Source organism: Carettochelys insculpta, chromosome 6 (genome assembly GCF_033958435.1).
Source record: "Carettochelys insculpta isolate YL-2023 chromosome 6, ASM3395843v1, whole genome shotgun sequence".
Taxonomy (NCBI): domain Eukaryota; kingdom Metazoa; phylum Chordata; order Testudines; family Carettochelyidae; genus Carettochelys; species Carettochelys insculpta.
In genome coordinates, this window is record NC_134142.1 from 13,391,367 (window position 1) to 13,408,929 (window position 17,563).

Here is a 17,563-nt window from a genome sequence, read left to right on the forward strand (position 1 = left end):
ATCCTTAGAGCTATTCTCTCACTTATGTAAGTTTGGGCATAATAAAGTCATGAGTAGAAAACTACACATAAAAGCACAACGAATTATCATGATTTTAAAATTGCATCCAACATTAAATGTCTCCTCATTGTCAGAGCATTTGTGTCACCCCTTTGTCCTTTCATATTTACCTTGTGGATGATAGAAGACAGAAACATTTTAATCTCTTGCATAAAAGACCATTTATATTGTGTCTCATTTACAAAATAACAAAGTACATCCACTTGAGTCACAAACAGTTGAAAAACCTGATAAAGCATAATTTAATTTAATTTAATTGAATTTAATTGAATTACTGTACAAGAAAAATACTGGCTATTTCTTCACATTTAAATTTGGAGAAGGTACTAACTGAAGGCCTGAATCCCATTTCCAATTAAAAGTATTAAGGCTTTGAGATCCTGAACCTCTGAGGAAAAATAAAGAAATCCATAAATCCCGAGATAAGATTGGCTGTGTAGCAGCATTTCATATGAATTGTTTCCAACATATTGATTTGTGCTCTTTCTGTTTTTAAATGATACCCATACTGGCAATCAAAGCTGTTTTACAAATATTATTACATTTTACTGGGTCAGCTATGTTATGCAGGCGGCAGGATAATGTCTGCCATTCCAGTCATACACTTGTGCGCCTTGAAATACAAACTACAGGCTCATTCCATTGCTTTCTCTCTCATTCAGTGAAATAAATGCCTCTCTCCAGTGGCTCATATAAATGTGCTGAAAGGATGTTAGATTAAATTAACTATATTTTTCCATATCAACCAGGAAATTCACAATTCTGAAAACTGTATGATGCCTCATATATTCCAAACCCATATTTTATCTTTTCTTCAGTTTTCTCTGGCTCAGAGTATGGTATTTTCTTGTTTGTAATAATTCTGACATTGAGGCTATGTCTAGACAGTGCCCTAACCTCAAAATAAACTATGCAAGTTGCCCTGCACAAATTACGTACCTTATTTCGAATAGATTTCAATATAGGCTATTTTGAGGCACCCATGTATTTCTCATGCGGTTGTGCCCACTGTGTTGACATAGCCTGAATGTACAAACTGAAAAGAAACGATTACAAGTTCCACAGGGCTTCAAGCTTCATCTTTCTACCCTGCATAATTTCTTTAAATTTGCTGATCTCCGCAAGGGTTTTTTCTTGTTATGCTTGGGATTTAAAAATGAATGTCAAGATGCTTTTATGGCATCAGATTTTTGTGTCCTACAGTCCAAGACTTTGTATATTTCCACCTATAATGGGTTAAAACAACTGTCTCCTGCAAAGCTGCAGTTTTCACAGTGTAATAGTTGTGTGTGTCTTTGATCTGCAATACCGAGCTTTCATTCACTTTGGCACTTAATAGTTCCCAGTGGTCAGGTGGCTTGTGTTTTGTTGTTCTTAACTTCCTGTGAGCACCTTTCTGGTAAACTTGAGATGTTGCTCACCAGGAAATAGAGTGATTTGTACCCAGGTACTTCTTTTCAGCTCTGTGCTGAGCTCATCCCAGCAGCTCTTCCTGGCATCTTCACCCTGTTGGATGTGGGAGACCCAGCACAGCTGTCCCAGGACCCTTTCTGTCTCCCAGGCTGGCATTAAGAATCAGTGTTGGAAAAGTACCCCCAGCTCATCCCAATACAGCCTCCTGGATGAGGCAAATTGCTTCCCACTAGCGAGCATTTTGCTCAGCCTGCTTTTAAGCCATCCACGTCTCAGGTCTGGTCCTTCCTTGGGGCAGAAGTCTGTTCTGCAACCCCAGCCAGCTTGCTGTCAGGCAGCTTTCTTCCCTCCACCCCGAGGTCCCTGAATGCTTCAGAGGCTGGTGTCAGCCGTGTCAGACTTGGGCGGCAGGGCAGCCTTGTCGGACTGGGCATCGCGGCAGAAGAGCACGGCTGGGTTCTTGCAAGCCCACATGGCCACCTCACCGCCGCTGGCTGGGCTGGAGAAGGAGAGAATGCTGGCAGGGGGGCCACTGGGCCACTGGTGGGCATAGCGCTCCTGGCTTCGCCCGGGCCGCCCACGGGCCTCCAGGCTCTGGCCCCGGGCAGCCAGGTAGGCAGCCACGTTGTTCCTAGTCCGGTAGCCGCCCTCACGGCTGCGGCCCAGCAGCATGGAGATGTTGGGGTTGCGGGCAGCGTAGATGAGTGGGTTGATGGCGCCGTTGGCCCAGGCCATCCAGCTGGCCACAGCGTCCACGGTGGGCGAGAAGGGCAGGTGGCCGCCGGCGGCTGCCAGCCCCAGGATGCAGTAGGGCCCCCAGCAGCAGATGATGGAGACGATCATGATGAGCACGGTGGTGGCGGTGCGCATCTCGCCGTAGCAGCGCAGCAGGGGGCCGTAGGCGGTGAGCGGCCGCACCCGGCTCTCGGAGCGGCGCACGGCGCGGCAGATGTTGTAGTGGCAGAAGCACATGAGGGCGAAGGGCAGCAGGTAGCAGAGCACGATCAGCGCCGCGCCGTAGGGCGGGCCCAGGCGCGACGAGCCGCCGGGCAGCAGCACGTAGGTGCAGCGGGCCGAGCCCGCGGCGGGCCGGTCGCCCCCCGCCGCCTGGGCCAGCAGGTACCAGGGCGCGGCGAAGGCCAGCGCCGCCAGCCAGACGGCGGCCAGCAGCTGGGCGGCGCGGCGGCGGCCCATCTTGCGGCGGGGCTGGCGCACGATGGCGCAGTAGCGGTCGAAGGAGAGCAGCGCCATGGTGAGCGTGGCGGCGATGCCCAGGCCGGCGTGCAGGGCGGCGCTGGCCAGGCAGAGGCGGCGGCCGGAGAGCCAGGCGCCGCGCGGGCGGCTCAGCAGGCGCAGGAAGGCGAGCGGCAGGCAGAGCAGCGCGCCCAGCAGCTCGGAGAGCGACAGCGACAGCACGAAGGCGTTGGTGACGGTGCGCAGCTGCCGGTGCCGGGCGATCACCAGCACCACGGCCCCGTTGCCCAGCGCCGACAGGGCGAAGATGAGCGCCAGCAGCAGCGCCTGCGAGGCCAGCGCCGCGCCGGACCAGCCCGGCTCCTCCGCCTCGCTGCCGCTCTCATTGCTGCCCGCCCGGGGCAGGGCGGGAGGCAGCGACGGGCTGGCCGCCGGCGGCTCCATGCGCTGCGCTCATCGCCTGCCCCGCCGCCCTGCGCGGCCGGCTGAGGGGCTGGGGGCTGAGGCCCGGCGGCAGCGGCTCGGGCTGCCGGTTCCAGCCCGGCCTGGCAGACTCTGCGCACCACCGCCTCGTGCCCGCGCCCCCTGCTGCCCGCGGCCTGAGGGGGCTCCGCGAGCCGCTGACGTCGCCAGCCCGTTGCCCAGGGAACCGAGCCCGGCCGGCCAGCGCTGGTGGCGACCCCCTGAGCGGCCGAGACCGCGGGCGGCCCCGACGCACGTAGACACGCCCCAGCACAGCTACCCCTGATAGACTGGCACTCCCCGACACAGACACCCCCGGCAGGGTGACACACACCCAGACACCCTACCGACGGACTGACACCCCCCGACACAGACACCCCCGGCAGGGTGACACACACCCAGACACCCTACCGACGGACTGACACCCCCCGACACAGACACCCCCGGCAGGGTGACACACACCCAGACACCCTACCGACAGACTGACACCCCCCAACACAGACATTCCCCGACAGCCTACCGACGGACTGACACCCCCCGACACAGACACCCCCGGCAGGGTGGCATACACACCCAGACACCCTACCGACGGACTGACACCCCCCGACACAGACACCCCCGGCAGGGTGGCATACACACCCAGACACCCTACCGACGGACTGACACCCCCCAACACAGACACCCCCGGCAGGGTGGCAGACACACCCAGACACCCTACCGACAGACTGACACCCCCCGACACAGACACCCCCGGCAGGGTGGCATACACACCCAGACACCCTACCGACAGACTGACACCCCCCCGACACAGACACACCCTACCGACGGACTGACACCCCCCGACACAGACACCCCCGGCAGGGTGGCATACACACCCAGACACCCTACCGACAGACTGACACCCCCCAACACAGACACCCCCGGCAGGGTGGCATACACACCCAGACACCCTACCGACGGACTGACACCCCCCAACACAGACACCCCCGGCAGGGTGACAGACACACCCAGACACCCTACCGACAGACTGACACCCCCCAACACAGACACCCCCGGCAGGGTGGCATACACACCCAGACACCCTACCGACAGACTGACACCCCCCCGACACAGACACACCCTACCGACGGACTGACACCCCCCGACACAGACACCCCCGGCAGGGTGGCATACACACCCAGACACCCTACCAACAGACTGACACCCCCCAACACAGACACCCCCGGCAGGGTGGCATACACACCCAGACACCCTACCGACGGACTGACACCCCCCCGACACAGACACACCCTACCGACGGACTGACACCCCCCGACACAGACACCCCCGGCAGGGTGGCATACACCCCCAGACACCCTACCGACGGACTGACACCCCCCCGACACAGACACTCCCTACCGACGGACTGGCACCCCCACAACATAGATACCCTGACAGACACCCCAACACAGACACCCTCCAACACACTGACACCCACACACACAAGCACCCTGATGGACTCACACCCCCCACCGACAGACACACTCTCCAATACAGATACCCTGACAGACAGACACACACCCCCAACAGATACCCGCTGACAAAAGGGACATACACACATGCTGACACTCCCCGACAGACTGACACCCCCCCAACAAACAAACACCCCAAAAGCGTGGTACCTCGCCAACACACTGACACCCCCCCAATGCAGATGCCCTGACAGACTCCCCCCCGGCAGAGGGACACATACACTGACACCCCCACAAACAGATACCCCCTACAAAGTGAAAAACATACAACCTGACACCCCCAGCAGTGACGCATACACCCCCCGACAGAGTGACAACCCCAACAGAGGGAGACACACACACACACACACACACACACACACACACACAAACCCTGACATCTCTCAACTCAACAGACTGACACCCCAACAGATACCCCTGAGTGACTTACACACACCCTGCCCCCCCCAACAGTGTGATACACACTACCCAACAGACTGACACCCCCCAACAGTGGCACACACACATCCTGCTAGCGTGCCAGCCCCCCCAGCAGAGTGACACACACCCTCTGGCATCCTCTGGCTGCTGCACATACCCTGACACCCCCACAACAGAGTGAAACCCTCCGGAGTGACACCCACACCCAGAAAAAATGATACATCCACCCCAACAGACTGACACACTCCCCAAACACACATATCCCTGGCAGAGTGACACACACACCCTGACACCATATAACCCTGCACACAGCAGCCTCAAATGCAGGCACTCTCTGGAGTAACCTGTTTGGCCAATGGGTGGAAGCTGCAATAGCACACCAAAGCAGCAGCATGTTCTCTATCAGTAGTCTTCCTGGGAATCTTTTGCATAAAGAATACTACAGCCCCCTTTATAAAAATGCCCTTTGGATCTTTTGTCCCTGCAATTACAGGTTTACATCTCCTTTGACACGTTAAGGCATCTGTGGTGCTGGTGAGATAATGACACTAGAAGGCACTGTTATCTGTTAAAAATAGGTGACAATAATTACTGATGGAAAAGGCCAGGGACTCAGACCCAGAATGAATACTAGTTTTTATGAATAAAGCACGCCAAGGAACTAAGTGCTGTGGCTTCCAAATCCAGGGTCACATCTGACTTACAGCTGTCCTGTAGAGGACTGATGACAGGCATCCCTCTACCTGAAATCTAAGGGTGTCTTGGGAAGGCTAGTGTACAAGCACTGAAAAACAAACCCCCAGCAGCCCACTTGTGTGCTAGGATAAGTACACTCCCTTCTCACTCCCCCACAGCCTCAGAAGGGGAGCTCAGACATTTCTTTACCCCCTCTCCCCAGAAAAGAAGCAGGGTTGGCCCAGTCTAACCTAACATGTTCCTTTCCACTGGCACTTGTTTACACATAGCATAATGCATCTACAGGGCCTTTACCTCACAGCTTGGACTGTTAACATTGCAAACACCTGCAGGGCAGGTGTACATTAAAACCAAGCGCATTCAGTTGGTCTACAGATAATATATTTGAAATCTCTAAACGCTACTGAAGATTTATAACTTTTAAGGAACTCACTGTTCCCCATATGACACCCCCCACACCCCCCCCCCCCCAAGACATTAGCATCTAGAATAGGTGAGCAAACCTACAAGGCTGTAGAAAGTGTCCCTCTGGAGCAGAGATAGGTGCCTGAAAATGTTTTGCCGTGCATTGCCTAATTAACCTGAGTTACTTAATTAAACTGAATTAATCTCTTCTGTCTGACAGGACTCCTGATTTTACTGTGCTGCCTCTGTCTCATCCTGTGGGGGGGCTGGCCTGGGCCTTGCCATTACAGTGCCCTCACAAATGTGCCTGCATGCCTTTTAAGGGTGTGAACCTCACAGTTTGGGGACCACTGACTTAGTCATTGGAGCAGGGACTGGAACCTGGGGCTCCCAGGAACGTCTGATAAATACTGGTGACGATGTAATTTTCACTTACTGGCCTAACTACTTTTCAAGTATTTATACAAGTAGAACTGCTCCAAGAATCAGACACGTCAGCAGGAAGATCATCGAAACCCTGTACTTAGGCAGGATTAAGTATAATTGTCATCAACTCGGACAGTTTGGCTAATGTGTTCTTAAAGAAACCTCCAGTGACAGTGACCAACCTTCCAATGTCTGATGGTCTTTAGTGTTATATACATTTTTCCTAATAACTGAACCAAAGCTCCCTCACTGCAAATGAAGTTGAGGACATCTTGTTCTACGTAGACATGGAGCAACAGCTGCTGAGTAACTACCTTCAACATAGTTAAAGGCTGTTAATCAGCTCCCCACTCTTCTTTTTGCTGGACTAGCAATGTTCAATTCATTCACCCTTTCCGCAGCAGTTAGGTTTTCTAAACCATTCAGCATTTTTGTTTACTCCCAAAACTGGGCATATTAGTCCAGCTGAGGTCTCAGGAGTGCCACCTGGTGGAACAAGCATCACCCATGTCTTACATATGACACACCAGGAGCCCTTTAGCCCAGTGGACAGAGCATTTAGGTGGGCAGCTCTGGGTTTAAGCCTCTCTTGGCAATCAGGCAGTGCTCTAAAAACTGACCTATTGTGTGTAGGACAAGACATGGATACCATCATGACCAACAAAGTTTGAAGGGCTGATCTGGCTGTCTGATACGTTAGGTACCGTTCACTCTATAATTATTTAAACGTTAATTCAGTTTTAATTTAATGCTTTCCCTTCCCCTCAACAATATCCAAGAATTTCAAAAAGGCTAGATAACTTGCCCCTTCCTGCCTGAAAAATGGTGTGACTGTGATTTACTTTCTCATTCACTGCTCTCCCTAAGCTGGTCCCATACCAAGCCATTGTTAACTGGGCAGTTTCTTTTAGGTGTCAGTGTACTTAAGTGAATGTGCATCCTTTCCCTGCTCCTCTAAAATAAATGATTTCAGACATGTTAAGCAGCATATATAGGAAATTTTGTTACACCAGCATAACTTAAATAGATGTTAACTATGATACAGGGTGCCTTTTTTTAGTATCACCTAAGTTCCTTCCTACACAGTAAGATAAACTGAAAAAAGCACCCGCATAGGATTGATCCTTGTATAACTATAGCATCTTAAATTCATGCCTTATATTACACTGAAATAAATTTCCCACCTGGACAAGGCCTCAAGTATTTTTTATATGTATATAGTACCTGGCAATCGCAAAACAGTGATTAAAATGTATAATCTCCCACAAAGCTGTTAACTCAGACCAGGCAGTATGTACTGATTGAATTGGCAAAATCTTTGAGGTCTTTTTTTATGAAAACTATTTGTCAAGGTTGATTTTCTAGCACCCAAATTTATGAAGTCAAGACTGCATGTCCACACTGGCACACAAAGCCAACAGAATGTGTGTTCCCATTAGCCTTGCCAGCTTCAAGTTCGTCAGCAAGATGCTGTGGGTACTTACCCGATTCCTGTTGCTCTGTGTGTGCGCATGCCACAAGCATCCACAGGGCACTCTTCTCTTCTTCCTCTCTTTGGAAAGCAATGGCAGAAAGGGTTTTCGTGCTTTTTTTCATGCCTATGCGGACAACATTGCAAGGCTCACATGGAACCCATGCAGGTTAAAACATTTGTGGCAAGTATTATGAGCACCTCATCACGCTGTGGTATGTGCAAAGCCCAAGCAGTCATGAGAGCAATGAAGACTCTGAAGAGGACAGACATGCACAAATGTGAAACACCAGGGAGGAGCAACCTGGAGACGCTGGCTGCACTCGATGCTGTGTACACTGTCTCTCAGCACCAGAACTGGTGCTCCACTATCTCACACTGGTGAGAACACATTATTCTGCAGGTATGGGGTAATCTGCAGGGGCTATGAAACACACATGCATCAGGTCACTTTCATGGAACTTTGTGAATTGCTTTCCTCTGTCCATAAGCACTGTGATAGCAAAATGAGACCAGCTCTGACAGTTCAGAAACATGCAGCAATTGCTCTGTGGAAGACTGCAACAGCACACAGCTGTCAGTGGGCAATCAATTTGGAAAGGGCAAATCCACAGTGTGGGCTGCTGTGATACAGGTAGTGAAGGCAACCAATACCCTTCCGCTGTGAAAGACAGCGGCTCTGGGAAATGTGCAGCACATAGTGGATGGTTTTGCTGTGATGGGGTTCCCTAACTGCAGTGGGGCAATAGCTAGAACATATACCACTATTTTGGCACTGGACCGCCTTACCAGAGTGTGTAAACTGCAAGGGGTACTTCTCCATGGTGTTGCAAGTGTTGGTGAATCACAAAGGCTGTTTCACCACCATTGTGTGATGATGGGGAAAGGGGCATGACACACACATCTTTAGGAATTCTGGCCCATTTAGAAAAATGCAGATTGGAACTTTCTTCCCAGACAAGAAAATCATGGTTGGAGATGCCAATAGTAATTCTGGGTGACCCAGCTTACCTCTTGCTCCCTTGGCTCATGAAGCCATACACAGGCAACCTAGATCAATACAGGCTGAGCAAGTGCAGAATGGTAGTAGAAAGTGCTTTTGGCTGTTTAAAGCCAGGTTCAGGAGTCATCTGATTTGATTAGACATCAGCAGAGGCAACATTCCTCTCCTGGTGGCAGCCTGCTGCATGCTTCATAATTTATGAGAGAAGGGGAAAATTTCATGCCAGGTTGGAGGGCTGAAGCACATCAACTGGCCAGTAATTATGAGCAGCTAGGCACTGGGACAATAAGAAGAGCACAGCAAGGGGCTCTGCTAATCAGAGGCTTTGAAAAACAGCTTTATGAATGACCAGACAGCAACATGATAATGTCTGTTGTTCTTAAGGAGATCTCCCGAGTGACGTCTGCTTGCTTGTAAAGCCTATAAAGCCCTCCCACACACGCACATCACGCACCACAAGCCACGAAGACAGTGGGGTTTTTTTCCCCCAGCTTAATTGTTTTTATTCAGGGGACACTAACAGAGTTCATGGCAGGGGCTTCAGGGTTGGAACAGCTAAGATCAGTAATTGAGGCAATGGCAAAAATTAAAACAAGAAAAAAGACTGATGCTAGAACATTGCATTTTAATAAAATTCTTCCTTGGAAGCAGAATTTAATATATGTCTTTACAAGAGGCACACACATTTGACATAAGCTTAGCATTGTTTACTGTCTAGCTCTGGCATATAATGGTAAATGCGGTTTCATATGGAGGCAGGCTTGTATAACATATACTGTCACTACAGAATTATGTGGTTTGTGATCTTTACTTGTAACACTGTATGAGCAATCATTATCCCATGAGTGTTTTAGATCTGCTCTAGGATATTTAAATTAGTTTGTTTTAAGCCATCAATAGATAGCTCATATTTTCATGACTGCTGTAAGTAAATACAGTGTATTTATATTTTCCCCCTACAGATAATCTTTTCGATATTTGTTACTGTTTAAAAAGCTTGCAGTTGAATGATGGGAAAGGTCACTTGACAGAAAATCCGTATTTCAATGGATCCTCCTCTTCAACAACAAAGGTTGCTGTTCCAGTATAAAAGGCTTCTCCTGAGACTTCTACTACAACAGCATTATAGTCACCACACTTTGTTTCCTGAGAAGAGAAAAGGTTAGATCTAAGGTGAGCTACCATTAAAGGGAATTCTTCACCATTTACAAAAAAAGCATTTCTGTACAGTAGGTAGTTAAGTCAGGGTCGCCAACTGCGTTACACTTCCCAGTGTGCCCCTCAGTTCCAACTAAATGCAGCGAGAGAGCTTGTGTACACTTACAGCAGAGGTGGGGAACCCTCAGCCTGAGGTCTGGATCCAGACCGCAAGGCTCAGGGTTGGCGGTGCAGAGCCCTGAGCTGGTGGGGGCAGTAAGCAGCTCGACACAGTACTGCTTGCTGCTCTTTCCCCAGCCAGAGGAAGCGTAGTAATAATAGCCTTGGCAGCATGGACTGGAGGCTTCATCCCACTGCTGACTGTCTGGAATTTCACACAATCACAGCAGTGCCTGGGAGTGGAGGGAGGGGGTGCAAAGCCATGTGCGCAAGGGGATAAGGAGGTAACCTGCTGCCTTGTCACTCAGACCCTGCACAAATCCACTGCTCTCCTGTGCTTTCCCTCCCACCTGACTCCCCGCTCCCACCCTGCTCCTGCCTCCTCCCATCCAAACCCCACACTGGAGCCCTCTCTCCTACACCCCTGGCACGCTTCTGGTACCCCCTTCCCACCCAGACCCCCCACCCCCAGCCCACTCCTGCAACTTACTCCTGCCCAGATTGCCCATTCCGTCAGCTCTTGCACCCTCCCTGCCACCCAGAACCCTGGTCCCCCTACAGTCAGACTACTTTTTGCTCCTAATTATTGTAGGTCTGAGCTATTCCTCTAGCATCAGCTCCTTCCAATTTTGTATCATCTGTGAATCTCTTTCCCATACATCTTATGATCACACTGGAAAGGTCATTTGGTTCAGGTGAATCCTCATCCCTATTTATCCATGACAAATTGTACTTTGGAGAGCTGTGTGTTCAGACTTGGTATCTCTACTGAGAACTGGCCCAGGACTGAAACAATAGGGATGATACAGATCAGAAGTGACTACAGTGGCAGAGCTCCTCATAGATAGGTTCACTATGGCTGGCTTAAGCCAGTGCTATTACAGCCTCGTTGGCATGAGCAGAAAAATTAACATACACAGAAAAGGCGGCATTTGCTACTTGCCTTCACTGCTTTCCCAGTGAACAAGGAACCAGTCGAACTGCTTCTAAAGGTTCTGGTCTGATTCAGCTGGATGAGGCCCTTATGGTATTGTAAGGCAATGCGAGCAGTCACACCTGAGCCTGTAGGACTTCTGTCGACCTAAATAAAAGACGACAAAACAGCTTTTCTTTTTCATCTTTTATTATAAAACACATACGCCCTCCTGACCACACCATACTCCATATTATTGGACATTGGTGGTTCCTTGTTCTGTAAGTAGGGTGAGAGAAGCACAACAGGAACTAAGTGGGTGCTGGCACTTTTATACTATAGTTTTAATTATGAATGTTGTGAAACTAGTAATTTACAAAACAGAATTAAAGTATTTAGCTTCATGTTACATTCAGGCCTATAAACACTGGCAGATAACCTCTCCCAGAATCCAAAGCAACTAAATTCTCTGAACTAGTATTCTCTGGATCATTCCTCTGACAACTGGGAGGGCTGTACCTAGTAGAGATGTAAAATTCTCTTTAATTAGTTAACTGATCAAACAGGGAGGAGGGGAGGCAGGCTGCTCCAGCTGGCCTGGAGAGCTCACACCCATGGTACACCCAGGACCAGGGCTGCAGAGTCCCTGCCCACAGTGCTCCCAGGCCAGGCCCACTACAGACAAGGGCTGCACTGTAGCAACCCATGCCCATGGCAGGTTGGGGGCTGCTCAAGTGCTCACAGTTAGCTGTAATTGGTAAGCCTCAGCCGTTTACTGTGAGGCTCACTGGTTAACCATTAACATCCCTAGTACTTACTAAATAGAGGATTCCTATAAAGATTGAACTTTTCTCATGCTTGCAGAGGTATTTACCTGCTTTCATTCTGTATTGAACTAGCTCACTGTTATGGCACAGATGACACTTCAAAAATAATGACAGCGTCCTTTCAGCATAACGAAGAAACAAAACCTCAATTTTACTCATTCAAAACAGGCACAGACTGCACTTTACTTATCTTGCGTCTCCAAGTAGCATGTGTGCATACCTGTGCATCTGCAAATACACAGATGTTGGTTGTTGGTTCATCACTAAAGGAATCTTTTCCATCTGTTAATATAGTGCCGTAAAGGAAAGCAAGCTCTTGGTTGTCAGGGTGATGAAGTTTAAACTAGGAATAACACACAGTGTTAATATACAAACATATACAACCAAATAGTTTCAATTAAATTCTAGTAACATTTTTACAAGATGACAGAGATGGTCATACACATAAATATAAAAGTGCCATTCTAACCACTCTGTAGAGGAGACTTGCGAATACCTCTACCCTACAGGTAACAAACTGATGGTCATTAGTGAGACTAGTCATTTCCTTATCTTGTGTTTGCTTAAGATTACAGACATTGTGGAACTGTGTAATGTCATCTGTAGAATTCAAACCCTCAGGTAGTTCTTCAGGACTTCAGGTCCATGAATACCTGATTTCTGTTCAAGATGAATTTTTCAGGCATAATATCTGCTTGATTACAAAATGCCCAGTTGTTGGCCAGGGATGGTGGAGGGGCTGTACAGAGATGTGTGTGGAATTGGATGTGGGTGGGATACACAGACATGACAGACACTGAGTGTCTATTGTAGCTGGTTAAGTGCTAGGTATGGACACTGAAAGTCCTTATGAATACATACACACAACATTCAAACCAATAATATGCTATTACACATTTCTTAGTGAGAGCAATCATTCAAGCAGACTGAGAACAGCAACTCCACAGTTCTCAGCCAGGGCTCTGACTTTGGATTAGGGCTAGCCTACACTAGAATCACTACAGTGACATAACTGTACGACCTAGCTGTGCTCCTGTGGCTGCTAGCACAGAAGCTAACAGGGGAGAGCTACCTCCTTTGCAGCAGTAGCTAAGTCAGTGGCTTCCCATATCCCTGAGCACCTTAAGTTATACTGAAGTGCAAACGTGCACAATCTATCTTTGGGGCACACTGAGATGAAGAGGTTTCCCTATCAGTAAAATCAGGGTATTTATCTACCTTATATGCATATTGTAAATACTCATTCATACAAAGCTTTGAAAAAGTAAATTGCCACAATGCTAAATATTACCTGAGTATTATGGTTAAACAGTCATTCTATAAACATAACCTATGCAATTCAGCTCACACTACTGAAAGTACAGCAAATATGGAACATGGATGAAACTTTCTGGGGTTTTATTCCCCTTTAAAACCAAATTCAGAAAACTTTGTCAAAAACGAAAGAATTCTGATGGAGTGATTATGACACAACACCTTCACAGTGAAGAAAACATTAAATTAACCTCCTATAAGTTATGGACAATTCCACAAATGATTTGCATTCAACACATGATGTGACGTGTGTGTGATAACCATATGGCTTACACACCACCTAATATTGCTAGACATGTTCCAAAACAAAACAGTACACTCATTTTACAATACAGTGTATGCTGCGACCTAACATGGGAGGCAGAGTATCCCACATTTGCTGGCCGCAAGAATCTTACACTGTCCTCTGAAGCAGCTGGGGTTGGCCACTGGGAGAGACAAGATACTCAACTGGCTGGACCTTAGTTTGACCCAGTACATTACTGCTCATGTTCTAGAAGCAAGGTATTCAGTTTTCTGAAGTTGTAAAAATTTTTATTTGCAGCTGGACACACCCACGCCATTCTTCCCCACTTCCTAGCACCTCTGGTTACAAGTGGATTATTCAGGCTGTTTTATCATCAACCATTTAAGTTACTTCAACTGTAGAATTACATTAACAGAGGCAGGAAAGTTTCACCCACAAACACCTGAGAAAGTCTACTTTAATATTTACTCTGAGTAGCCATTCCATATAAGGAATTTAAACCAATGCCATCAATAGTCTCCACCGCAAGAAAAAACATTTGCAGTATTACTACTTTGTCAGAATAGTATTTGGGGTACACTGACATCCTGCTATACCTGTCTCTTTACTGCTTCTGTTACTGTGCTTGCTGCATCTACAAGATCCTTAGTTTTTGAAGAACAAACATCTAATCCCAGTCTCTCAGCACTGAGAAAGGCATAGAAAGCACCACCATATCCAATATCAACCACCATCTTCCCATAGCCAGGAATATCAACCGCCACATCTAAACAGAACAAGAGAGGGGGGAAAAAGAAAGTGCACGAACACATAGCTGTGTTAGTTTGCAACTTTACAAAACACAAGCAGTCCTGTAGCACCTTAAAGACTAACCAATTTATTTATTAAGTAAGGAGCCGAAAATCTGAAAAGGTGGGTCTTATCTATGAAAGCTCATTACCTAATACATAAATTGATTAGACTTTAAGGTGCTACAGGAAGGCTTGTTTTTTTATGAACACATATGAGTAACATTCTCTCTTCCTTTTAATATAGGGAACCAAATTCTGCCCTAGGTCATGTGCAAGTGCAATGCAGCTGATTTCAATACAATGGCTTGTAGAATAACAATGATCATTTTGTGAAGCACTCTGACAAAGGCTAAAGAGAGGCAAGTGCTAAGTCTTATAAAAGCCCGATCCAGCTTCCTCTAAAGTCACTGGAAAGACTAAAATGGATTTTAATGGGAGTTAAGTTGGGTTTTAAATCAGGGAAAAATTTGGCCCTTGTCTTTGATGAGCTGAATTTAATCAGCTACACAGAATGTGCTGCTTTTCAAACTAAAAATATTAGTTTGTTTCTATTTTACAAAGTATCAAATTCCATCCATACAGCAGGATTCTAAGAAACACAGTCATCTTAATTACAGCGTCATATTTACTTTGAAGTGAGATGTTCTAAAGCAAGAGAACAGCATAGAACTGTGCAGGAAAGTCAAAGAAAATTATGCTACAAATGGTAACAGAGAGGAAGCCATGCTAGTCTATACACCATCAAAACAAAAGGCAGTCAAGTAGCACTTTAAAGACTAGCAAAATAGTTTATTAGGTGAGCTTTCATGGGACAGACCCACTTCTTCAGACCACAGCCAGACCAGAACAGACTCAATATGGCTTGTCTGGCTATGGTCTGAAGAAGTGGGTCTGTCCCACGAAAGCTCACCTAATAAACTATTTTGCTAGTCTTTAAAGTGCTACTTGACTGCTTTTTGTTTTGATGCTACAAATGCTGTGAGATCCAATCACCAGAACAATTAAAAAACCCAAAAGCAAATGACAGTGAGCAGATCACACAATTAGATGCAAGGACATTAAATGGATATAAGTCTTGGAAAGGAAAGGATGCAACCAGTCAGAAAGCTAAACAGATTTAATGCGGTAGCATAGTGACATAAAATGCTGGAGACCATCTCTCTGAAGAACATGAGTGACTCCTACTGTGCTTACAGACGCTGAATATGGTTAGGCAACAGTGAAGGCACAAACTGGGGACAGGATACCATCCTACAATCTTGCAGATACTGTGACATCTCTAACCTATCCAAAGTTCTACTCTTTTGTAACAACGAACTTTCTCAGAAACATTAGATACTCCCTGTGCAGAGCACCCTGCACAGCACTGTCTTTTATCCTTTCAACCTGGTCACCAATTTCATCACAAGGCAGATCCATACTTAAATCTATTCTTCTGTGGAGTCAAAAGTAGGTACAGACATAATTAAATCCTCTCTTCCTCCACCAAAACCTTCAGCTACCCATCCCCCTTCCCACCTTTTAATGGGTGGAGCATACACAATTAAATGAACCCACTGCTTTCTAGAGCGATCCCTGTAAATGGCAGCTCTTTAACTACCCTGCAGTTCAAAACAAACTGCAATCCTGGAGCAACATTCCTCCTTCTAATTATTGACACAGTCTTAAAAGATCCAACCTAATTCCCACAACTAGGAAAAATTATGCACCACATTCTGCTGAATTGCAGGCTGCTAGCCCAATGTGGACTTAGGTGACAGCATCACACAGGGCACAAACCAGGATCCTTTCTGCAAAGTCCATGGGCTGCCAGAACAGTGCCACACCTTTTGACATGATCATCTACTAGGAAAGACAAGGGTCCAGTTCACATGCCTGGCAGAGGCATCAGGCACAAAGCGTTCATAACACCTCTCCAAATGGGAAACCCTACATCAGCTGGAAACCTCTTGCCTCTCTAGCTTGAAGAGGTTTCCATCATATGTAGGATTTCCAGTTCGGCTCAACGTCTCTCAGCACCCGCACTATAGAAATTGTTTCTACTCCTCTCATCCAGCATGTGGAAAGAGCCCAGGTACCAACTGTGCAGCCCGAAAGGGCCACATTGCTGGCCAAAGCTGTGGATCCCTCTCACAAATTCAAACCCACAGTGTGGAGCTGAGATGTGGGGAAAAGCAAGAGCAGATTTAGTGGTGTTAGTCATGCACACAGCCATCACTTTCACCAGTGGGGACAGGGAAAAGAGCCATGCCACCGCACAGCTCCAGGCACATCACACGACAAGTGGCAAACCCTGAACGGCTACTGGGGGGCTGACAGACAGGGGGCCGGGCTCTCAGGTGTACCACACAGACTCGATTCTAGGTGGGGTGGTCCCCGGGGGAAGCGACCGTTCCCTCCCCCAGCCCCAGGTGTTGGAGAAGCACCCTGAAGAGAGGAACGCCTACGGGTCACCAAAGGGGAGGGGACACCCCTCCACGTCAGCCCCAGGAGGATGCCCTTCCCCTGCCTCTACCGTCTCGGAGGGGCTCGGCCGGTACCTGTGGCAGCGGCGAAGGCGGGCACGCTGTGGAAGCGGACGCGGCTGCCGCTGCGCTGCCCGTCCCAGGGCACGAAGGCGGTGACAGGCCCGCAGGGGCAGTGGATGGTGACCGCGGTCTCGGGGCGGCGCGGCTCGGGCACCAGCCCGGCGTCCAGCGCGAAGCGGCCCAGCGCCAGCACGGCGTGGCCGCACATGGTGCTGTAGCCCTCGCCGTGTAGGAAGAGCACGCCCAGCTGCGCGGCCGGCAGCTCGCTCGGCAGCACCACCGCCGCGTACATGTCGCGGTGCCCGCGCGGTTCGTGCACCAGCAGCCGCCGCACGTGGTCCAGCTCCGCACGCATGTGGCGCCGGCGGGCCAGTAGCGTGGCGCCCGAGGGGCCCGGCTCCAGCCCGCCCGGCACGATGCGCAGCGGCTCCCCGCCCGTGTGCATGTCCACCACGCGCACCACCACTCGCGCCCCGGGCGGGATCCAGTCTGCCGCCGCCATGGTCAATGGGAGCTATACCCACCAGATCGAGGCTGGCCACGCCCACATGGGCGTCGCGTCTAA

At 48.9% G+C, this 17,563-nt stretch overlaps 2 protein-coding genes across 2 annotated transcripts; both read right to left on the reverse strand.

Moving 5' to 3' along the window:
* Positions 1-74: 74 nt before the first annotated feature.
* On the reverse strand, positions 75-3,238 carry GPR135 (G protein-coupled receptor 135). Its single transcript, XM_074998664.1, has one exon. It carries the CDS (start codon positions 3,109-3,111, stop codon positions 1,846-1,848), a length of 1,266 nt encoding a protein of 421 aa, XP_074854765.1. The 5' UTR covers positions 3,112-3,238; the 3' UTR covers positions 75-1,845.
* A 6,428-nt stretch (positions 3,239-9,666) lies between these two features.
* On the reverse strand, positions 9,667-17,511 carry L3HYPDH (trans-L-3-hydroxyproline dehydratase). Its single transcript, XM_074998665.1, has 5 exons — positions 17,011-17,511; positions 14,276-14,445; positions 12,339-12,461; positions 11,322-11,459; positions 9,667-10,207 (listed from the first exon to the last, which is right to left on the reverse strand). The coding sequence occupies exons 1-5, from the start codon at positions 17,498-17,500 to the stop codon at positions 10,082-10,084; spliced, it is 1,047 nt and encodes a 348-aa protein (XP_074854766.1). The 5' UTR covers positions 17,501-17,511; the 3' UTR covers positions 9,667-10,081.
* Positions 17,512-17,563: the final 52 nt, after the last annotated feature.